Source organism: Camelus dromedarius, chromosome 14 (assembly GCF_036321535.1).
Source record: "Camelus dromedarius isolate mCamDro1 chromosome 14, mCamDro1.pat, whole genome shotgun sequence".
Taxonomy (NCBI): domain Eukaryota; kingdom Metazoa; phylum Chordata; class Mammalia; order Artiodactyla; family Camelidae; genus Camelus; species Camelus dromedarius.
In genome coordinates, this window is record NC_087449.1 from 17709714 (window position 1) to 17734844 (window position 25131).

At 37.5% G+C, this 25131-nt stretch overlaps 1 protein-coding gene across 3 annotated transcripts in view; it reads left to right on the plus strand.

Annotated features, from left to right (window-relative positions):
• NEGR1 (neuronal growth regulator 1) overlaps positions 1-25131 on the plus strand; it is a 778258-nt gene that overhangs the window by 508632 nt on the left and 244495 nt on the right. For all 3 annotated transcript variants that reach the window (XM_064493454.1, XM_010989034.3, XM_010989031.3), the window contains exon 4: positions 10047-10178. In XM_064493454.1, coding sequence (XP_064349524.1) covers positions 10047-10178 — 132 coding nt within the window. The remainder of the gene's footprint in view (positions 1-10046; positions 10179-25131) is intronic.

Consider the following 25131-nt stretch of genomic DNA (forward strand, 5'->3'; position numbering starts at 1 on the left):
GGCTTTGCACAGCTATTAGATCATTCCTCATCTCTGTCAATGAGTTTACCCATTCTACTTGGCTCTTCTTTATAGCTTCAATTTCATTTTTGACATATTTTATATCTCTAAGCACTATCTCTTTTAATTCCTTCAGCAATTCGATCACTCCTTTTTTGAAATCTTGATCTAGTAGGCTATCGATGTCTATTTCGTTGATCTTTCTTTCAGGGGATTTCTCTTGTTCTTTTAATTGGGAAAGGTTTTTCTGCTTCTTCATCTTGCTCATACCTCTTTGGCACTGTGGTTTACGGAGTATCAGTTGTTTATTTTGGTCCTTAAGGATTTTATCTATCTGATGCCTATTTAGGAATAGAACTTAGGAAAAAAAGAAAAAAAAAAGAGAGAGAGAAAGAATTTTAAAAGAAGGGAGAAAGAGGGTTTGAAAACAGTGTATAATGAATAATAGAAGAGTGAGTTGAAGCAGAGTATTAATCGGGTTGAGACGTCCTTTTAAAACCTTTACAAAAAAAGGGGGGGGGTGAGATGAATAGATGTATTTGAAACCTGTGTCTAATCAATAGCAGGACATCAAAACCCAAGAGAAATAGAAATGAATTAAGAAGTAAAGATTAAGAGAGTAATAGAAAATAGAGCAGGTAAAAACAGATTTAAAAAAAAAAGGGGGGGGGGGTTGTCAGTGTTCTCCTGGAGTCTGTGTGCTTTTAATGTGAAGTCTTTCTGTCTTCGTCCTGTTTTGGAGGCTCAGCTTGCTGTTTTCAGAGGCCCTCCGTTGGCGCCCTCTTCTGTGCTGCTCCCAGCACCGGTCGGCAAGCCGATCGCGCCTCCTCCTAACACTGGGTCAGGTGCCGCTCTCTGCTGTGGGCGGGCGGGTCGCTGCCCCTCCGGATGCCGCAGTCAGATGTTGCAGACTGGCCGGGGAGGAGGGCGGGTCGTGCCCCCTCCCAGCACCTCGGTCAGGGGCTGTGTTCCTGCCTGAAAGGGGGGGGGGGGGCCGCTCTCCCTCTACCTGCGCTGCAGGTAGTTCCGCTCTCTGTGCGGCTGCGTGCCCCGCCCCGGTCGGCGCCCCGCCCCGGTCGGCGCCCCGCGGGTGGGCTCGGGGAAGACCGAGGGACCGCCCTGTCCCTGCTCCGAGCCAAAACCCAGCTCCTTGTTTGTCTTTGTGGAGCAAGTTCTCTGAGGGACCAGGATGGAAGGATCCTATCTGCCCCGGGCTGCAGGTCAGTCTCAGTGTGGCCTTTGAGGCTGCTAAGCCCTTCGGTGCGAATGCAGGTTTCGCCCCCGCCCCCGCCTGAGTGCTCAGCGAGGAGGATATGGCGGCTGTGCCTGAGCCCCGCCTCTCTTCCCCCGAAAACTTTCCGCGGGTTTTCAGAGATGGGGGTGTGCACCCTTCCCCCGAGAGCACATCAACCTTGCTGTTTTATGGAGGGCCCAGGTTGTTCTGCCCTGTGCACCCACAGCCAGGGCGCGCAGCCCCTTGCGTTCCCCCGGGGCTGCCTCCGTGCAGCCACTTCCGTCCTCCGCCCGGCTTGTGCAGCCTGGCCCTGCCCGCCGCTGCCGGCCCGCGTCTCAGGCTGGGTGTCGGGGGGACGCTCTGTGCCCGTTTAACTTAGTTCTGTTAGTCAAGGGCTGCTCTGTACAGATCCGAGCCTCGGAGGCTCCCCCTCCGTCCCGCTGGCCTCTCAGTTGGAGAGGGGAGACCCAGCGAGCGAGCGCCAGTCCTCCTTTGCCGCTCCCTCCCCGCGGGACCCGTCCCGCGCTGCTTTGCCTTTTGTTCTTTCTTTTTTCCTTTTCTCCTACCAGATTTTTGGCGTCTTTATCTTTTGAAGAGGGCAATGTTCTGTCGGAGTTCCGCAGGTGCTCTGGTTGGCTGAGTGGGTCTGTAGATGTGGGTCTTGGTGTATTTGTGGGAGAGGGTGACCTGTGAGCGTCCTTCTACTCCGCCATCTTCTCCCGGAACCTAACAGAACATATTTTCTACAACTAAGGGTATTTTTTAAAAGGCCACATTTAGATGAGTAAGAGAGGATGAGGTGCAGTCTAGTCCAAACCCCCAAATCAGTGTGGCGACCACAAGCAAGGAAGTTATTACAAACTGTGGAGATCCCCCATGAAGAGCGAGGGGTCTGAGCCCAACCTTGGGCTCCCGCCTGGAGGATCTGAAGATGAGCCCATGATGTCTGGCTTTGAAAACCAGTGGGCCTTTTGTACTGTAGAGCCAGAAAGTTGTGGGAAACCAAGACTTTGCTCCTGAAGGGCTCCCACACAGACTCTCTCATGCTGAGCCCCAGCACAGAGGCTACAGCTTAAAAAGCATCTGGGTCATGCAAGATGAGATCCATTGATTAATTTTAGAATATGTGCTGGAACTTTCTCTGGGAATAAAAGTGCATTCTTCTTTCAGCCAGCTGAACAGTGCTGGTGGCCACTGTTTCTGTCACTCTCCATCAACTTAGCTAACAATGTGTGTCCTGCCTCAGTATCCCCTGAGGACCTGTCTCAACCAAGCCACCCACCGTAGCTGGTCCCTCCAAAGTGGGCAGACACAGCTAGCACTGATGCCCCTCTAAAGTGGCTTCCATCATGCCCTACCTGGAAGGTGGGCCATGGCCAGTACCAGCGGCCCTCCAAAGCAGCTCTCATTCCACACATTAGTGCCCCCCCCCCCAACAGTTGCAGCTGACCCTGCAGCCAGTCATTTTGGAAGCCAGCCCTGACAAGCAGTGAGCCAGCAGTAGTCACAGGTTTTGCAGACAGGTAGGCTGGGGGCCAGTCCTGCCCACCAGCATGCCTTCTGCATGCATAGCCAGGCCTTATAGACAGTCAGGCTGGAAAGCAGCCCTGCAGATGAGGGCATCCACTGCAATCATGGATGAACCACACAGATAACCAGGTTGGCGGCCAAACCCACTTACCAGTACATCTACAGCAGTCACACCACAACCAGTGCAGGAGGGGTATCTTCACCCACATAGAAGATACCCCTGGGGCAGCCTGGCTCTGGTGACCATGGGGAATTGTGCCACTAGGACCCACAGGATCCCTTCTACACAATGCCACTTTTAAGACCTGGAGACACAGCTGATATACCTAATACCAAAAAAGACCAAAACAAACAAACAAACAACAACAACAACAACAAAAACCAGAGACTTCTAGGTAAAATGAGGGGACAAAGGAATACCTTCCAAATCAAAGAACAATGCTATGTTAATCAAAACTGTGTTGTAACTGACACAAAAACAGACACATAAATCAATGGAACAGAATAGACCCATGCTCATATGGTCAATTAATTTATGACAAAAGAACCATGAATATACAGTGAGGAAAAGACAGTGTCTTCATTAAATAGGTTGGGAAAACTAGAGAGCTAAATGCAAAAGATTGAAACCAGACCACTTTCTTACACCACATACAAAAATAAACTCAAAATGGATGAAAGACTTCATCATAAGACCTGAATCCATAAAACTTCTAGAAGAAAACATGACAATATATTCTTTGACATCAATCTTAGCCAATATTTTTTTTTGAATGTGTCTGTTCAGGCCAGGGACATAAAAGCAAAAATAAACAAATGAGACTACATCAAACTAAAAAGCGTTTTCCTAGTAAAAGAAACCATCAACTGTTAAAAGGAAACCTACTGAATAAGAGAAGATATTTGCCAATGAGACATCTGATAAGGGGTAAAATACAAAATATATAGAGAACTCACTCAACTCAATATTTTAAAAAAAATCAGATTAAAAAATGGGCAGAGGATCTGAATACATATTTTCCAAGGAAGTCATGAAAATGGTTAACAGACACATGAAAAAATGCTCATCACACTCATAATCATCAAGAAAATGCATATCAAAACCACAATGAGATATCACCTCATACCTGTCAGAATGGCTATTATCAAAAAGACAAGAAACAAGTGTTGGTGAGGACGTGGAGAAAAGGGAACCCTCGTGCACTGTTTGTGGGAAAGTAAATTGATACAGCCATTATGAAAAACAGTATAGAGTTTCCTCAGAAAGTAAAAAATAGAACTACCATATTATCCAGTAATTCCACTTCTAAATATTAATTAATACAAGGAAAACAAAATCACTAATTCGAAAAGATACTTGCATCCTAGTGTTCATTGCAGCATTATTTACCAGTAGTCAAGATTTTGAAGCAATCTAAATGTCCATCAACAGAGGAACGCTCAGTAGATGAGTGAATAAAGAAAATGGAGTATGTATATATACAATGGAATATTACTTAGCTATAAAAAAGATGAATTTTTCCTTTTATGACAATATGGATGAACCTGGAAGATATGAACCTAAGTGAAATAAGTCAGGCAGAGAAAGATAAATACTGTGTGATTTTTACTTATTTGTGGAATCTAAAAACCAAAACAAATGAATAGACAAAACAAAACAGAAATAGGCTCACAGATACAGAGAACAAACTGGTGATCAACAGAGGTGGGTGGTGGAAGGTTGGCAAAATAGGTGAAGAGGATTAAGGGTTACAGACTTCTAGTTATAAAATAAATAAGTCATAGGGATGTAACGTACATCATGAGAAATATACTCAATAATATTGTAATAATTTTGTATAGTAACAGATGGTTACTAGAATTCTCCTCATGATCAATTTATAATGTATATAAATGTTGATCACTATGTTGTGTACCTTAAGCTAATATTGTATGTCAACTATAGTTCAATAAAAATAATAAAAAAGGGAAGAAATAAATAATCATTGGAAGCACGTATATGCCATATAACAGTGCAGGCTTTTTGGTTTGGCTTGGTTAAGAAAGGAAAGAAGTGAATCAAGAAGGTTAAATTTTCCTTGAGAATTCAGGCAGAGAGAAAGTTACTTCAACATGAGATCAACCTTTAATTCGATCTACAGATCTACAAGGCAGATAGATTTTCCAATCTCCTGCAATGGTATGAGAACTGAACTGATCATTGTAATTAACACCCCTGAGTGAGATCTTTATTTTCAGTTGTATTCCAGTTGAATATCATGTTGACACAGAATTGTCAATCGCTGAATATAGTAACTTCTCACCATACAAACAATATCTATCTAAACCAACCTCCCTGGCATGCCAAAACCTGTGCATTGTAATAGCATACATTTTAATTCCTGTGATGTGTCCTAAGCACTTTACTTGTATTAACCCACTTAATCCCCACAACAACCATGTGAGGCAGGTTCTGTTATTATCTTCACACACCACAGATAAGTAAACTAAAGGTCAGATACCTCGTATCAGGTGACACAGCTTGTAAATGGCAGAGCTAGGATCTGAAGCTAGATAGAACCCCCATGCCCAACCACTCAGTATGGTACAGTGCATAGAAGAGGTACTTGCATGATGCTAAATGTGCTGGTGGATAACAGGCTGACAGGAAATCATTATAATCAAATGTAAATGAACCATTCAAAGGATATTAAAACTTCAGTTGCAGAGTACTATTTAATAATAAACGGCTGTGAGAACCTAACAAAATATATTCCTGCAGGGCAGCCTTGAGAAGTGGTATGACTGTTTCTGAGCAAGGGTTTTAGGAAATGCTTGAAATGACTCTGCAAAACAGTATGCAGTTATTGGTGCATCATCTGTGTGTTTGCATTTGGAGATCAGTGACTGGTTGGAGAATTTCTTAGAAGGTAAAATTGACAGGTCACAGTGACTGATGTTTGTCTGGACTGAGACAAAAGGTGCTGTCAAAGTGAGTGCTAAGATTTTTGGCTCGAGCATTTGGGTGATGATCAAAGCATTCACCGAGACTTGGGACACAGGGAGAGTTGCAGGTATGGCAGGAAAGGGAAGTCTGGTTTTGACATTTTGATTTTGAGATGTTTGTGAGACATCTGAGTGATTTCCAGCTGAATAAACGTGTCCAAGATTCAGGATACAGATACGGGCTAAACAGATCAATCAGAGACTTATCAATACATAGAAAATAATGAAATGAAAATGAATGAACAAGATCCCTTAAATCATGAAGAGTATGCAGAATGAGTGTACTGAATGAGGAAAAAAAGAGGTCATAGGACAGAAGCAATATTTGGGAGATGTGAAGATGAGACGGGTTTGGAAAAAGGGAAAAGAAAATCAGCCAGAGAGATGAAAAGAAAATTAGTGAAATTCTACAAATTAATGAAAGAGAGATTGATTTTGTCAAATGTTTTTTTTTTTCTGAAGCACTTTAGCACTTTGTAGAGTTATGGTGTTGCTAATATTTTTCACATGCTTTACCAAACCATGAAGCCGAATCTAGGTTATCATTTGGTGGTCAATGTAGAGCTCTTTCTGGCCAGGTTCTTATCAGAAGTCAGCATGCGAGAGATATTATAAAGCCTAGGTGCCTCCTATTTTTCAGGTTTCTCGCTGAAGAAGGTGATAATAGTGACATCAGTGAAAGCTCATGGAATGTCTTCAGTTCTCCATTTTTTGAGAAGAGTCTCTCTGTGTCTGGAAGAGACTAAACACAAAAGAAAACTATTGTTTAGATTACAGGCAGTGCTTATCTTTTTTTCCTTCAAAAATGTATTTAAAGTTTTTGTTAGTTTTTATAATCTTAAAAAAGAATCTCTGGTAACTCCAGAGTCTGCTCTTACCACTGCTGTCACTATCACTTCAAGATGTCAGGAAGGATGACAATGCTTTATTCTTTCCCTTCCTCCCAACTCTGAAAAAGAAGTGGCAACTTCTTCAAATATAAGCTTTTACTTTAGTTTAGATTCTCTGTGCACTATTCTTATAGGACTTTATTAATTCATTAATCAGTGTGTGTACTTACTTATTCAATAAATATTTACCAAGTGTATATTGTTTCAGGTACTATGCTAGAGCTAGGGACACAGAGATAAGCAAAACAGAAATTGTTGTTGCACCCATGGAGAAAGGCAAAACCTGAGACCAAACGAGAGCTGTCTGTCTAATCACAATGATTTTATATCATCGCCAGCATTTATAATTGATACCCTAAGAAATACAAATATTACACAATGTTTTTGTACATCATCTAGATTTATAAGGAGTACGTAGGATAACACATAGCCCTCATAAATATTGTAAAGTCTTGGCATTGGTGATGACCCTCATGTTGCTAGCTCCCTGTATCCCTTCAGCCTTGGTCTTTCCCCTCCATTTTTTGGATAAGGTGTGTTAAGATTGCACGGACTAAAATGGTATTCTTCGCATTTCATTGTGCTATACCCAGATCCTCACCCTTTGCTAGGGGAGTGATGGGAATAAATGGAGACCCTGACAAGTGTCTAAGGACGGGATTGGTTTCCTTGGGTCTAAAGCTAAGGAAAACACTTACTACCCAGGAAAACTGAGGAAAACCAAAGTCAGAGAAGGAGCCAAGCAAATTATAGACAACCAGTAAACTCCGGGGTATAAATTCTGAACGAAGTAACTCCAAGTTTCAAATCTGGCCTTCAAGAATGGTAAGGTCAGACTGAGAACAGAGCAAGATGAGTTCAGAATGGAAACAGAACTGTATTTGTGTAAAAACAAGAGAATGGTGGGAGTGAATCCTTGGGGAGAGCTGGTGCGTGGTAAGTGGAAGTAACGAGATGGCTTAAAGTATCAGGAATGCAGTGGGGAAAATTAAGATGTTGACCATGCATTTATGCTTTGTTTACTCTCAGTGTCTTTATATTAGTGTCATATTATTGATAGCTAGTATTGGTAATATCACCGATTCACTGGCTCTATAGATATTGATTTTACTGATAATTCCAGTAGTTGTAAATTAGGACACTGATTTCTGGTGGGCTTGGCGAAGGGTCCCTAGATCTGGTTATGCAGAGTGCAATGAACTCTAAAGACAGACATCCAACAGATGTAAATGGTGCTCTCTCGAGCTGAAGGAGGTAGTGGTTTTGATATTGTTGCTATTTTATCATACAGCTTCTTACAGTTGCTGTCAATCTTTCAAAGCCTGCCATTTTACCATTTAGGAGAGAAAAACACGCTTCCTTTATTTTTTTTTTTTAATTTCTGAAACCTATTATTTCTCGCTTTTCATTGTACTTTTTGATTCCTGGTAGACATACAAATCTAATGTATCTATTTAAATAACAACATACATGCATACACACCAGACTTAATGATTTATTTAATAATTTGACAACAGATGATTATTTAGATTGGTTATAATATATGTTTGTTATCAAAACCATGCATTTTGGAGGATAACATTTCTTGAACTTATGTTAATACACAAAAATGGGAATATACATGTGACATTTTAATACTGAAAATAACTTAGACCCTAATAAGTTTTGTGTTTACAGAGTTTCATAATATTATACCTTTTTACTTGTGATTGGCTTCACTCTGTACTGCTCAACTAGGCTATTTAATTCTGATATAGTGTATCGATTTTCCCCATACTTTAATTTTCAATTAATATCCCCCTTACTTTATAATTCAAGTTATATTTTAAAAACTCTTGGACGTGAATAAAGATTTTGTCCTCCCTATATTTTAGTAGTTTTTTTACACTTTTAAGCCTAGATTATCTTCATTGTGAGGGTAGAAATAAAGAAAAAAGAAGGGAACAATAGAAAATCAATATTATGTAAGTGTATAAAGGCACTAGGTTGAGCAAACAGAATGATTATAAAATCAGCTTTTCAGAACACAGATTTGAAGACAACTGCTGCTTTTGTAAGCGTACCTCTGTATACCTACAATAGCGTATCAGCCAATTATCATCCCAGAAGTCCAACTCTCCTCTGCCTACAGATTGTGATCAGCCAGCTAAAGGAAGAAATGATTAATCGTATACACTCTAAACACTGCGGGTTTTAGTTAACCAAGTCGTAGTTACCTAGGGGACGACAGGGCAGCGACTGATGCACCCAGACAAGGGGACCCACAGGAATTTTTTTTAATTGAAAGATACTATATTTGAAGCACCATAACCAAATTTCATTTTGTTTTATTCATATAGAATTGAATCTTCTTCTGAGTTTTCTAACTTCTACATCATTACAATAGCATTGGCAAAAGCGTAAGATGAAAACAAAAATAAGGTTGACTTTCGAAAACAGACTATATCATTGTTTCATTTTCCAGTTCTCTTTGGTGTGCACTGAAATGTGATTTTTCAAGGAGCGAGAAGAGGCCTTTCTCCTGACATTCACACAGGCCCGTTCTTCCTCTGCCGTATCTCTGATAATCAGGATCCTTCCTGCCTGATAATTCTCTAATTTCAAATAAATTTAAAAATTCCGTTATTTTAGAAAGGAGCTTTTCTTTTTCAAATCTCACTCATCTGGGAGTAGCCTTTCATCTGTGCTTATGTCTCTATATTTTTAATCTACTGCCATTTTTAGTCAAGTAGCATGTTTTCCCTGGAATATTAAAAAAGAAATGTAATTCAGTTTGTTTTTATAACCACTGAACTTTTAGTTTGAGAATCATAAAAGTTTTTCTGAGGTTTGTTGGGTGGGTTATATATAGTGTATATGGTGTGCCTCCCTTAGAAACATTAATAATTTTGGAAACTGAAATATGGCAATGGTTTAATATATCCCCATACTCTTATCAAGCCATCTGGCTTGAAACCTTGAGAATAAGTGTGTGATTTCCCCAAAAGAAAAGTAACATTTAGTTAGGTTAAGTGTCAAGTTGCTAGCTTACACTGTATAAAAGTCAATCTGTACCAAGTCATTTTAGTGAATTTCGTCTCCACTGCTAGGAGGTTGTTGAACTCAATTACAGAAATGTGCAGAGCTCAATTTGATGCGAGAGGAGGTTAGGAGACCACAATCAATTAAAAAGAACACATGTATATCCTGTTCTGGGGAAACAGTTGTTATAGTTTCCCTTGTTCACTTTCTGCTTTTTTCTCTGACTTTACTTCTGAACAAGAGAGAACAAAAGGTTTGATAACTCCCCAGTTTCATTTGGAATTGTTTTGTCAGCAACATCTAATACGAAGACATGAGCTTGTTGTTTTATTTGAATGAAGCCTCAGGCAGCTACAATTAAACATGCTGTACTTTTTTCCATGTAGCGAAACCATTTGAAAATGGACAATATTTGGACATTTATGGAATCACAAGGGACCAGGCTGGAGAATATGAATGCAGTGCGGAAAATGATGTGTCATTCCCAGATGTGAAAAAAGTGAAAATTGTCGTAAACTGTAAGTCCCATAACCTTTTATCAATATAATTTCAAAGAAAAGGTAAAACACCAAAAAATACTATCTGAAGAGTTTGTTGCTGTTTTTTAAGAGGTGGTCTGTCAATAAATACTCCTACTGGCAGTGAAAATGTTTATGTGTGAGAATATAGATCAAATTGTTTTAGGTAACATCAGTTGTCCCAAGTAATCCCACAATAATTCAGTTTAATGCATAGATGGCAATATTTCCAACATCATCCTACTCCCTGGCTCTCTTCACTGTGATATTCTTGTCTCTAAAGCATTGTAGACTCGTGGTGTTTTCTTCATTCTCATGGGTTTCACCTGCATCGTATTCTGATGCAATTTAAGTATGGAATTTCCAATCAAAACTGATGGATATGAAGTGTGCTGTTCTGTGCTTGAAAAGAAGAACTGTTCTGTGATGCTTCTATTATTTGAGTATTTAATTCTGTTTAGTTTGGACAATATTAAGAAAATGAAGAAGTAATTTTCCCATGAAGTTCATTATTCGGAAGTTAGAATGTTAAGAGATACCTGCGGAACCATCAATGCCATTACGTTCCATCCTTTCTCTGAATGTGTCCCAAAACATAGGTGAAAGACGTTTTTCCATTAACATCCTGTTTCATATCTTATGATCTCAACAACAATGGCAGCTTTGTTGATAGTCTTTACTTTTCAAAAATATTTCCTTAGTCTTCCTCCGAAAATTTTTCACATTATTTAATTTATTTGAATAAAGTACTTTGGGGATAAGAAGTATTTTACCAAAAGTGTTTTCAGGCTACAGCTTCCAATTTTTTTCATCCTATTATACATCTTTCTATACACTGACCATTGCTAATAATAAATACGTAGTATTGAGTACACAGATTAGAAGAAATTGTTCCAAATATATTCCCAAATGCTAAAACTAAGCAGTTTTTCATATTAATATGAATCTTCCATGGGTCAAAAATAACTATGAAAACACCATTGGCAGTTGAGCGTCTACCACGGCATTGCCACCAACTAACATTTGTCCGTGACTAAGTTATATAATTTGGGATTGAGTCTGAGCAAATGTGCATAATGCCAGAAGGAAGCGGTTTCTGGAGCAGAGTTTCTCATATAATGTTCTGAGACAAACCTCAGCAGATTTACCAAAGAACCTTATTAAAAATAGAAAATTTCTGTGCCCCACCAGCCCTACTTCCAGTATATGGGCTGGAAATATGCATTTATGGTTAACTCCCATTGACCCTCAAGATTCCTGTTGTAGAGAGTCGCTGCTTATCCCTCTGGGGCGCTGTGATATAAGAGGTAATAAGCAAGGAAAAATTCCTGATTATTTTATCCCTAACCATACTTATCTGAATATGAGTCTACTGGTTTTATTGTTGGAGGGTTGGGAAGAGAGATGAGAAATAGGACTACTAAGGAAGTAATATTTTTATCAGTGAGCACTAAGAAAAGAAAAAGTAGAGTCAATCTGTCAGGTAAACGAGGCACACAGCCTGGCAATACAGCCCACTCTCAAACCCCCAGAACGCAAAGGTCTCTAAAGTGATGTCTCCAGTGGAGGTACAATTGATCACCCGGCCGCCATATGTATTTTCATGGGCCTGTACTCCATGTATAATCCACACTTTTTTTGCATTCATACTTTCTTTTATATTATTTTTATCCCTCTGACTTTAGTTCATTGTCACTTATTTAATCTGATTCGCTTTTTTCCTAAACAAGTGGGGACTTTAGACTGTTGAAGGTCAACTAAGGATGCAGAAATTTGGAGAGAAATTTAATTGAAAGAAAGACACACTAACGAAATGAGTCATCATCTAAAGGATTTATGTGCAGAAGAACATCCATATATGAAGCAGTAGGACAGAACTGGGGAAACTGATGTTAGGAACTGTGAAGGATCTGCCAGAGTTTCATGGATTCTGGCAGAAGACAGAGACAAAGGGCAGTTTATTACCCGTAGCAATAGCAGTAGTCAGAGTGTTGTCATTTTCTAGCATCTGCTCCTGAAGACCCAGTTACTACAGGATGATATGATGCTGGCTGGGTGAATCCTATACACACGGTGGGTTTCTGGCATAGCTGAGGATCCCCGAGTTTAGGAAACTTGTATTTTTTTTATAATGGCAGCAAGCAAACCTGCCCTTTGCCACAGAGGGAGAAATTATATTTATTATATTGGACTGTAAACAAACCTGCCCTTTGCTCCATGGGGAGACCTACTTCTGTCTCCCCAGACTGCTTGCTATACAAACATCCTTGAAAAGATTGTCAGGAACAAAAGCTGTCAGTGCCTCTGCTCACAAGATGTGCAGAAATACAAGAGACCTGTGGAGAATTGTCTTCCAGCACAAAATGGGAGCAGGAAAGTTTGAAGCAGAGCCTAGAGACATTCCGTCTGCTGAAAAGGGTGCTTCAGTGGCTTTTATAGGGTGTCAGCCACCTACAAATAGGTAGAGAAGATGTTTTAATCAACTTGAACTTAAGTAGGAAAAAGGGAAAATTTTTTTAAAAGTTAAGGAAGTGCTTTTTAAATCAACACAGACTACCTGTTTTTAAGAACTAATTTTAGTTAGATCAATTACAGTCGTAAATTGAAATATTGGTGCCAATATTATATTAAAAATACTAAGAAAGTGGACCAAACAGAAAGTTTTAATTGGTTCTAAACAATCTTGGTTTGTACTGCTTCTTAAATTATACCTTTGATAGTTTACCTTTTCTTATATGTGCCATGAAAAATTGTATTTAATACTGATTTATCAATTAAATTTATCTCTTGAATCAATATTTTATGTAAGTTTGTTCAGACTTCTGGTCAAGACCTAAACTTTGCCTTAATTTGGGATAAGGCAAAGGTTATGTCACATGTGTACCAGGGATATCTAAGCTGTGTAGGTGTGTGAGTGTAAGTATGTTTGTATATGTTCCTGATTGTGAGGAAGTTTGGAAAGTGTTAATTTTGTGAATTTGCTCCTTTAGAAGTCAAAAACTGAGCTCGGTCTTTGGATTTTACTGAGCTGATTTCCCAAAGGAAATTAGCCAAAACCTACTGAACAAACTTTAGTTTGTCAGAGCTCAAAACTGAGCACAGTGGTCTGTTACCAGCACAGAACAGCACATCCCCTGGTAACCTGAAGATTCCCTGAAGATAGAATCATGCCAGGTTCAAGGCAGCCCTTCTTTTCATGGTTATTAATCAATATTGATTTTGCGTATAGAATTTCAGTAGCCTTGTGAGTTATAATTTGAAGAAAAACTTTGTCCCTGTTCCCAAATGGGATTCAAGATGAAATGTAATAAATTTTCATGAGCTCTGGTACATTCAGTTATGTGGTAAGTCAATTTGAGAAAAGAGATTTAGATTTCCTGCAAGTTAGAAATGTTTAATGTTTTACTATTCATCTAATACATTTGCCACATTCACTATATGTATATATGAGATATATATATATACACACACACACACATATATATCATACATACAATAAATAATATGCCTGCCACATTCACTATATATAATATATAATACATAATATCATATTTGCCACATATTTGTACTTTTACCAATGTCCTGGGGATTTCTATTGAATTTAATTAAATAGCAGTTAAGTGAAATGATTGGTGACTTATTTTAGATGGATTGGGCAAGGTGGTTGATTGAATAAATAAGTTAATTTTGAGTTATTTACAGAAAGCCTTACTATAGACAGGAAGACATTAGTAGTCTAGTAAGATTTTATGCAAAGGCTTGTTTCTGGGTAGGGAGATTCTGTAGGCAACTATTCTCCATGTCTTTATCTGTATATTCATATATTCATGAATATATGATATAGTATATTCGTAATAAATATATGAGTAATATATTTCTTTCTATGTATGCATATATGTGCAATGAATTGGGAAAAACAGGAAATAAAAGATCAGAGTCTAGACAATCAGCAAAGTTGATTCATGGAAGCCAAATCTAGAATCTGGAAAATGCAGACGGTATCTCAGACTACTCAAGTAGCAAAGATCTCAGAACCCCAGAGATCAGAGATCAGGAAAGCCAGCACGACCTGGGCCTTCAAAGTGAACACTGCTGGTGAAAGGCACAGAGTTATCCGATCTTGTGACAGGCTCTTCGTCCTCCCCAGCATTTGTATGTATTTTTCTACTTAAAGAGTAACTGTTTTAGACATGTGAGCATTATAGTCAGGTAGAACTTACTCAAACCCTTCTTCTATAATTTACTGGGTATTAAGATCTTGGGAAACTGCTTTCCCTCTATGAATCTCAATTTCCAATTCTGTAAATTTGGGACAGTAATGGATACTTTTCAGTGTCTGGGTAAGGATTAAATGAGGTGATATACATACAGTACCAATCACAGTGGTTGGCCCCCTGCAGGAGGAAATTTATTTTAAATCTTTTGGTCGGTATATATTTACTCTAGAGTGTAATCTCTGTGTCGTCAGGGATTTTTCCTTCCTTTTTGCAGTGATGCGTTCCTGCCCCATAGAGTAGCACCTGATTCACAGTAGGCACTCAAAAAATAGTCATCGAATTAATTATTTAAAATACTAGCATTCTCCAAACCAATCACTCTACTAGGCAAAACAGAGAAGAAATAATAGTTTGCTCCACAATGACGATTTTTTTTCTCTTAGGACCTTAAGTAAATGGTATGTTGACTTATTTCTGATACCATTTTTTTAACCAAAATTTTCAGGTGGATTCAATAAAGATAACCTGCCATTTATATAGTGAAAAAGGAAAAAGGAAGCATTAATTCCATTTTTTTTTTTTGCAGATAAGAAAATTAAAGTTCAATGAGATTAGAACTTTTAATAATTTCCCTGATTTTCAAGAACAAAAAGACATAAATAAAGGAAGGTATTAATTAACCAGTAAAAATATGAAGTCAATTAGATAAAGATAAAAAGAGGCCTGAATATCATTTCAATTTTCACTGATGACAGTTAGATTTATAAATTGATCATTGTATTAGGTGTCAGAGATTACTTTGCACACACAATTTCCAGTAAAATAGAATTGAGTAAGTCTACCTATGGTCAAACAGTAAAGATATTTTTGGGTACACTGTGAACTAAGCTTTATCCAATAAATCACAGGCACATATTTTTGCATTATTTTGCACATGATACATATTCATTTATGCAAATATGCACTTTATCTTCCAATATAACTAGCTCCAAACATGTAGAATAGAATGTACCAATTAGTAAAACTTAGTACAATTGTATCAAAGCCTGAAATGAGAGGCCACCAGGGAGAAGGAGGAGGAGGAGGATCCTAGGGAAATAACCTGTTTTCTCAGGCAGTTCATAAAGTTTTCTCCAAAACCTTGGGTAAGTTAGGCAGACATGTCCGACTTAACACTAGGAGAAATTGCAGATGACAAGTAGATATCACCTTAAATAAAGAGAAAATCTCTGAACTCAGAGTTGGAATGGGGCAAAGATACTACCATAGGATCCAAAGAAAAATGAGTGCTATTTGAATTCAGAATGATCACCTTAGCTTTTATTTCTGGTTCTGTTTTGAGTCCCTACCTTTTCTTTCCATTTGCTTCATCTTTCACATCTGCTAATACTTCAGGCTACTCATCGGTTTTTTATATCTCTTGGTGAGTTAATTAACACTTAACTGGACCGATGCAGGGCATAAAAAATATATTACTCTTTTTCTAAATAAAGTACTGGTGCATGTGCCATTTGTAGAGTAATAATGAAACACTTCAGCAAGTCTACATTTATATAGATATTTATTTACCTATTTACTTATTGCTTACCATGATACTGTCTAGGCCTTAGGGCCCTGGATACCAGTCTTCAAGGAGTTCACCATGCAGGAGGGGGGAAAGACAAAAGAAACACAAAGTTATAATACAGCGTGGCAAGTGCTTTGATAAACCAATCATAAGATGCTGTGCAAGGCTCTCAGAAAGGCACCAAATACAGCCCTGGGGTATCATAGAAGGCTCCCAAGATGCCTCAGCCCTGATGGTGTCTGAAGATTAAAATTGAATTTGACAGGTATTAAAAAAAAAAAGGAAATAAAAGAAAGTGAGGTCTCCCCGACAGAAGCTCTAGCATTTGCTTAACCGCAAAGGAGTTAGGGGACAAGGCACTGCTTGATCTGTCAGGCTGCCGTGAGCTGGAGGAGACCAAAAGAGAAAACAGAATGGAGGGTGGGTACAATCGAGGAAGGCAGGGCAGGATTCAATGGGAGTCATGAATTTTCATAGGAGACATAGATCCAGTGCTTCACAATCAAAGAAGAATAACTTTGAGATGATAAAATTATTCAGAAATACATCTGAATATTAAAGAAATGTATTTAAGTATTTTTATTTCCTACACCCATGGATTGTACTTGGAAGATTTCTGTTTTGGCATGGCAAGGGCAAAGGAAAGAATTAAAGTAATAATACTGAAAAAGAATTGCTGCTAAAAGAGACTTCAGGAGCTAAGATATCTGAAGGAAAATCCCTATAGGTATTGAACCCTGAATATTAGAAATTAGAAATTAGAATAATCACCCAGAAGGCATGTTTTAAAACAAAACAATTCTCAACAGAACAACATAAATGTCTACGAATTAAACCTTTTCTTTTCACCTTGGGACTTTCATGGTATAAAAAGTTTCAGATTTAATTCTATGGTTTATGTAATCCCTTAGTTGAAGCAAAACTGTGTTATTAAACATACAGTTAAGGAATACATGGTTTCTTCTGTTGAGGGAAGCATGGTTGGTCCTTTGTTTTAAACCTAAGGCTTACTCTTCAATTAATGACTAGTGTGCCAAGGCTATTTTTACTTAATGAGTCTGTTACCCAATTTAACTTAAATGTATTCTCCCATACTATTATCTAGGCTTTGAGAACAGTCTTAGTGCTAAGGGTCTGTGAGTGATCTTTTACCCTTTTGTTCATAGAAAATCAGAATGCATCTGCAGTAACGAAATGTGCATATTTTTATTCTTTTTTTTTTCTGAAAGTAAAAGATAAAACAATTTTCTTGCTTTAATACATCTAGCTTTTTGCTAGATGACAGTCTGTTTGTTTTGTTTGTTTGTAGTTCCTCCTAGGTTGACATTTATCACTTCTTGAAAAAATATTTATCAAGTGATAGGTATAATCAAGTAATAGGAGATTGACCATCAACTAGCGAGCAATTTCTAACAGTGAAAATGCTTTAGGTTGAAAATGATTCCGTGCCACACTGAAGAAAAGTGGTGAAGTCAGGAAAGAAACAACAAATCTATACGCCACACACTTCTGTGTCCACTTCTGCTTCTGGGATAGGGTTCTCATCTAGATGTGTGCCTAGTAAGCTGCCCACGGGTCAGACTCTGAAACCTGCAGGGTGGCTTGTGGTGATTTATTCTTCAGACTGACCTTGAAAGTTGAAACCTTGCACAAACATAGACCTTATAAACCCATATTTATTTACGTCCAAATTTATCCCCATATGTTCTCAGTGAGCATGGATGTCAAGCAAGATGATTTGTGGAACTGAATTCTTTGTAACTGAACACTTGAGAACAACACAGAATTAATCTTTTTGGATCTTTTTCATATCAACATGATTAAATTTCACAAGAACTGACAAATATTCTTATGTCTGCTGTTGCACATAGGTGTGTGTTTTGCATACAGTGTGCTTGAAGAGAGTGAGGGTGTAGTGATTAGAGGAAATATGTGGTAGAAACAGGATAAACAAAGGCAGGGTGTAGAAGAGTTGGGGTAGATAAATTTGAAACAGAAGGGGCCAAACTGTTGGGAAACTTCCTTTATACATTCAAGCATTCTTCCCCCATCCCCACTCATGCCTTCCTTCATTTATGCATTCATTTTCTTTCTTTCTCACCATCATTAACCCATTGCTACTCTTTTCTCATTATTCTTTTGTTTGTTTCCTCTCTTCCTTTCCCTCCTATTATTCCCCACATGTATAACAATACTAAACCAAATTTGGAAAAACATTTACAAAATGAGAATTAGCAATGAATTTTATTGTCATCTTGGACGTGCTTAGAATATACAGGTTCCTGAATAAACACTCTCCCAAATATACTGAATTATCCAGTTTATATTATATTTACTTACAAATAACTGGGTAAGTATTTGAAAATTTAATAGGTGATTATAATAAACATGTACTTTGGAGATTACAGCATAATGAGTATAAGACAGAAAGGCAGAAGATCTGAATTCTGTTTTTAATTCAGTTACTTAACCTATTACACAATATTGGACAAAGAACTTAAATTTCTTAAATTTTGAAAATGAGGTAATCATCTCTCTGTAGTCCCTCATCCTGACATTCTGATGTGTTTCTCTGTTCAAGTATCTGAATTTTTTAGGGACAGCATGGATTGAACTCCCAGCAGACAGAAAGCAAAAGTTTAAAGCAACTGTTTGTCTTTAGTGTTAAATGACCCTAAATAATCTTATTCTTTTGGTTTGTGAATTCTTTGTGAAGTTACTAAGGATGGTAATTTTGTTCTTTCATGCATTGTTGGCAAATTTGGGCAAACTATATATTTTTTCACTTTAAAATTATAATTTCATGGAAAGAATAAGTACAGCAACGGAGAAATAAATTTCAGAGAATTTCAAAGTAGGGTTGATGTTTATGCAGTGGAGTGTGACAGAGGGTAACAAAAATAGGATTTGAAATCAGACAAATGTGATTTCTAATCCCATCTCAGTCACTTATTAGCAACAGAGTACTGAGAAAATTAGTTAACCTCTCAGGGACTCAGTTTTCTTACCAAAAACAAACAAACAAAAAAAAACAAAAAGAAAAAACAAAAAACCCTGGAAATAATTATACCCACCTTGAAGATTTGTTTTGAGGCTTGTGTCATAATATATGTAAAACAACAGAGTGACTAGCACAAGGCAAAGGGCCTTCTACCTTGTATGCATTAGTATATAGCACTCATCACATTGCCCTATTTGTTTGCAAGTCAGCCTTTCTCTGTGGCCTGTGAGTTCTCTGAAGAGGGAGGCTCCACTTACTCACTCTTCTGCTTGAGGCAGTGTGCACAGCGGTTGTGAGGACGGGCTCTGCAACTGGTCATCCTGGCCTTGAATTCTAGCTCTGCCCCTTACTGTTACGCAAGCCTGATCCAATTATTAAGCTTTGTGTGTGTCGGTTTCTTCAACTGTTAAGTGGGGAGAGTGAAGATAAACTAAGCTAAGGCATAAAAAGACTCAGTGCATATTATTATTACTCCCATACTTACCACATTGTCTGGTAACATGTCTATAGATTGGATAAATACATAAATAAATATAAAATAAGCACACATGGAATTCAAAGTTGATCATCATTGTAAAAATCACCCACGTTCCTTCACCATACAGATATATGCTTAGATAGCTTTGGAAATCAGAATCATAGATTTCACACAGAAGGTCTCAGAACGGAATCCTGAAATCCCGATTCGAGGTCTGAGGCTATTTCAATATGCCGGCCTGCCTCCACGTAAATCAAAAATAAGATGTAATTATTCTCAGTCAACTGCCTAAACTCCAGAGACTTTGAAAAAGATAGCATGGCCTGAAGGGTAAGGAGGCAGGACAAGTGTGGGTAACGAGGAGAAGGTTTGAATAACCAGGATACGCACAGGTGCTCACTCTCAGAATAGCTGTCGCTAAAGTAAAGTGAAAAACCAAGAAAATTAGGATTCTCAGTGAATAGGTAAGACAGTCCCAGTAAATAATCCTTGGGACTGATGCTGTGCTCAAAATAGGTCTGTGGGCATAGTGTCTGAAATAAGAGACATTGTTTAACAGTGAACAGAATGAAGCCTCAGCATCGTGTAACCTACCTGCTTGCTCTGCACCGTAGAGTTAACAGCGATGCAAATACAAACAAATAAAAACAGCACCCTCCTCCCAAAAAATGCCCACTGTGCTAGGGACATCAAACAGTTATGGTTTTCATAAGTAAAACGAAAGATGGTAATGTTCTATTTAGAGTGCTCTGTATCCCAGATTTAGGATTCAGTACTCTGCTCTCAGTGCCATGAGGTCATAGTCCATTCAGTTTATCAAAAACTTAAAAGTAGTTTGGTGGTAATTTATATCTTATGCCCACTCCCCAGTTGGTTTCAGAGTTAAAGATTTGGATAAAATGTCTGACTCTTAAAATACTATAGTGAGACAGATTAGCTTAATGTATACTAAGAATTTTTCTGCAGTAAATTATACTTTGACCTAGTCTAAACAAATCAACATTCTGCAGCCTAGAGCAGATGTTGAGAGCGTTTCCACATTCAGTCAACCGGCTAGTGTACATTTACATGACAGGATGGAGGAGGTGTATCAGTAATTAGGTGAAGTTCACAAATGCTGCATTCCTTAATGCTGTGTCACATTTGTGAGCATATTGGTGTTACAAAGCCTTCTATTTCTCTCTGAGGATGTCAAAAGGACTTTGAAGCTCAGTGCAGTTCCTGTGCAGATGCAGTCTTGGCTAACGCCTCTCATGAGCTGTTCTGCACAGCCCAACAGGAAAGTGATGAATCTGATAACCTGTGAATTTTTAGGAGTCAAGTCGCATAACTCTTAAGAGTCTAGTGTCCTGATAGAATTTTCTAGATAATCCAAAAATGTAGTATAAATTTTAAGATGTTTATCAAACCTATTTTTATCTCCTTCCTGCACCCCTGTGCTTGGACTACAGTGTTTAACCTGTTTGAGGGTTAGTTTTTGCTCTGTGACTGAGTTCTAGTGAACAAAATGAGAGCATAGCCTGTGAAACTCCCCATGTACACTTCCATGTTTGCTTCCCTTTCTGGCTAACTGGGATAGTAACCCCCAGGGTGATCTTGAAACCCACAGGTTGAAGAGAACAAAACTATCATTTTCTTGAACCCCTGAGTGATTTTATGCCAAAAGAATACCTCTACCTCACTACCTCATTTCACTCCTAACCTTTCACTGATCTGAAACATTATGAATTATAAGGTGAATGAGAAATAACCTATTGTTTTTTCATCGACTCATTGCATGTTTGGGTCTATTTGTTACCATAGCTTAGTCTTTCCTGACTAGTACAATTAAGGATAGAGGCTCAAATCCTCTGTATAGATTAGACATTTTGGCCTCAGATCTTTCTTAAAAAATCTAGTGTAGAAGCAATAATTAAAAGCTTCCTGTGAAGAGTAAGGAGATGATGGATCTCCCCTTCCTCCAAGGTGACACATGGCTTACTGAATTTATATTTGGAAATTTTGTCAGTCATGGTGAAAAAATCTATGAATATCATGCCTTTGAGGCTTCATATGATTTTGCACAAAAAAATGCAACTGGATTCAACATAGCATCTGGCCATAAACACCTGATTTGAACTTTTCTGATAAAATATGACTTGAAGATATAGAAAAAGGAACAATGGTTGTAGAACCTTCAAAACCTAATACTGACCCAAGGCCAGTGTTCAGAAGGCATTTCAACAAAGTAAAAAGTTCAAGGAGTTAGAACACAAAAAACAAACAAGCAAAAAATAAAACAAGCAATACTATACCCAGCTTAGCCTCATGGAAGAAACAGTCCAGCGTTTCTGAAAGAAAACAGAGAACTTTATTTTTTCCTTCCTGAGATTCTGCTTTCTGGCTCAGAAACTTCTAGACTTGTACCAAAGACAGAACTGGACAGTCTTCTCTCTGTAAATGGTTCCAGTTTTGAAAGCAGTCAGATATTATTCCCTGTTCTCATTCTTTCCTCCTTTATCTGGTTGTCCATTGCACTTTATTGGGTATGATTTCAGATTTAACACTTTATATGTAGGAAGGAAAATATGAGAAGAATATAAAAACAGACTATGGAAGACCTTCTAGACACAGAGAAGAGGAGGATAGCTGTGAGCATGAACATGCTCTGCACTTTGCCTTGGGACGTGCATCCAACTAGCAATCGCGGAGACAGTGAGTGGGATATTTACAAAGTACATACCTGTGTACTGGGAAGCATCAGTTCAAATTAGAACTCTGCACAGTAAGGAATGGGGTGTGTGGGGGAACCCAAGTAAATATGAAAATATGCACTAGAATATGAAAAAAGAGCACATTAAAAAAAACTTGAAGATGAATACATTATTTAAATGATTTGCTGCAGCAAAAGGGAGAAAACGTTAGAAAACTTATTAAACATACTTCATATGAAACAAGAAGACATTTCCTTCACAAAAGTGATATCACAAACCATAGATAATAGGATGAGGTGAAAGGACAAGAGGAAAACCAACACGGTCCATTGTAAAGACGACCAGTTGTGATGCAGAGAAAGCTGGCGGCCTGTTCTTTCCACCATCAACCATATGGATGTGGAGGAAAAACCCTCCCAAGGTTAAACACCTGAAAATGGCCGAAAGCCAGATAGGACATGAAAATATGTCTTTTTCAGCGTGGCTATGCTTGCTATGATGTAAGAAACATAAATCGGAAGCCTGAATATACCACAAAATGCTATTCCTGACTAACTGCTCCCTGGCGGTGTGGAATCTGGTTTTAACTTGCCAGTCTTAAGAGATTTAACACAAAAGCTAGGCCCTTTTTGGTATGGGCTCTCACGTAAGTGATACCCTCCTTTTTATACATACCGGGCAATGAAAGGGTGACCCATTTGAGGGTGAAACAGAACACAAACAACAATTCGTCCTGCTTTGTGCATCCCCATTTGATCTAGGGTGATGGGGCAAGGGAAGTTGGTTATAGGAAAGAAAACTGTTCTTCAGGACTTCCAAATCACAAGGTTCACTCATTTACATTTGGGACTGGATTCACAGTCCCTGTAAAGTCTAAGACATGCTCTGTAGAAAATTTAGTTCAGAGTGATTGTAAGGTAACTGGCCCCTCTGGTCTGACAGAAGAAAAACTAATGCCCTCTTTAGAACACAGGCCTCAAAAATTTTTCCATAAGTAGTGTTTAAGAAACATGAGTTTTCAATCAAAAACCCAGTGCACAAATGAAAAAGAAAAAAAAAACTATAAAACATATAAATAATGCAAATATTAGAGATATCCCAAATAGAATATGAACAAGGTATTAATATGTTTAAGGAAATAAAAAAGGAATTAAAGTATGATGAAAGAATATGATGCTATCCACATTGATCAAACAAATTAAAAAATAATCTCTTAGCAAACAGGAAATATATTCTGCTGATAAAGGGCATCAGTAAAAAACTACAGCAAGTACCATACACATGGATGAAATGTAAATACATTTCCTTCAAAAGCAGCTAAAACAAGGACAACCTCTTTCATTACTTTTCCTTGCTGAGCCAGGACAATAGGCCAGGAAAAAATTAGAGCTAAAATTATTTGAAAAAAAGAACTAAAACTGCCATTATTCCAAGATGATGTGGTTGTCTATACACAAAGCCTGGAAGAATTTACAGATAAATTAATAGAATAAATAAATTTGTCATAATTAACAGATATAAAATCAATATACCAAATTAAATTGCATTGTACAAATCAGCAAAAAAAAAAAAAAGTCCAATTGAGAAAAATAATAATATTTAGAATTTCAACAAAGCATAAATATATTGAGGAGATATCTATATCTATATATAGGTATAGATATGGATAGAGATATATATAATTTAAATACATTAAAGAAGACCTAATTAAATGGAGAGGTATAGCATGCCCAGGGATATTTAGAGGTGTCATTACTCTCAAAACAAAATACAGATTCATTAGAATTCAAATAAAAAATTAAACTTGTTTTTTTATGAAATTTGACAAGCTAGTTCTAAAATTTATATTGATAATGTAAGAAACATCTCAAGAAAAAAAATCAAGTAATCAAGTGGGCCATATACCCTACCAGATGTCAAAATGTGTTATAAATATGTGATAATTTAAAAGTGAGATATTAGTGCAACAATAGACAAGTATACATAACTATGGCAGAACAGGGAGCCCCCAAACAGGTCCATGCATGTATAGAATCCTGATATATCAAAGAAAAGATGTTGTAGGTCAGTAGGGAAAAAATAAACCATTAATAAATGGTTTGGAAATGATTAGTTTTCATAAATCAAAAAACAGAAGGAAATGAAACTAGCCTCACAACATAAAATCAATTCCAAATAAATTGAGGATGTAAGTGTGAAAGGCAAATCATTAAAAATCTCTAAAAGACAATTTAAGGGATTATTTTTCTGACCCTTAGTAAGGACAGTGTCCTTAAACTAAACAGGAAAATGAAAAGTATAAAGACAATGACATATATCACACTAAAATTAACACCTTTTTTATGGAAAAAAGCAATAAGAAAAGCTACACGTTGAGGAAAGTTTTGAAATACATAAAGCAAGCAAAGATTAAATGCACAGGAAATATAAAGAGCATCTATTTTAAAAAGAATCAAGAAATCTCATAATGTGAAAAGATATATTATAGGCATTTCACAGCACAGTAAAGTCTAATGGAAAATAAACATATAAAAAATATATCCAATCTAATTTTTGTTAAAATGGAAATACAGATTAAAGCCATAATCACTTATCTTTTCACATAAACATGTTAGCAAAAATATAAATCTTAAAATGTGATGTTTTTTGTGACAATGTAGTTCAAAACCAACTCTCAGTACTTCTGAGGAAAATGTAAATTGAAACAATAACTTTGGAAAGTAATTTTATACATTTTGAAATACATGTGCATACTCTGCAGGCTGGAAGTTTCTCTCTGCGATATGTTCCCTTCTTAGGTGTGCATAGGAACCAGAAGATACGTACAAGAATGTTTGTAGAGCATTCTTTATCGTAGCACCAAAACTAAAAACAACTCAAATGTTCATCAGCACCAAATTGGATATATCATAGACATCTATACAGAAATGAAAATAAATATACAACATTTACAGAAATAAGTCTGAATAAATCTCAAAAATATAGTATTAAGCTAAA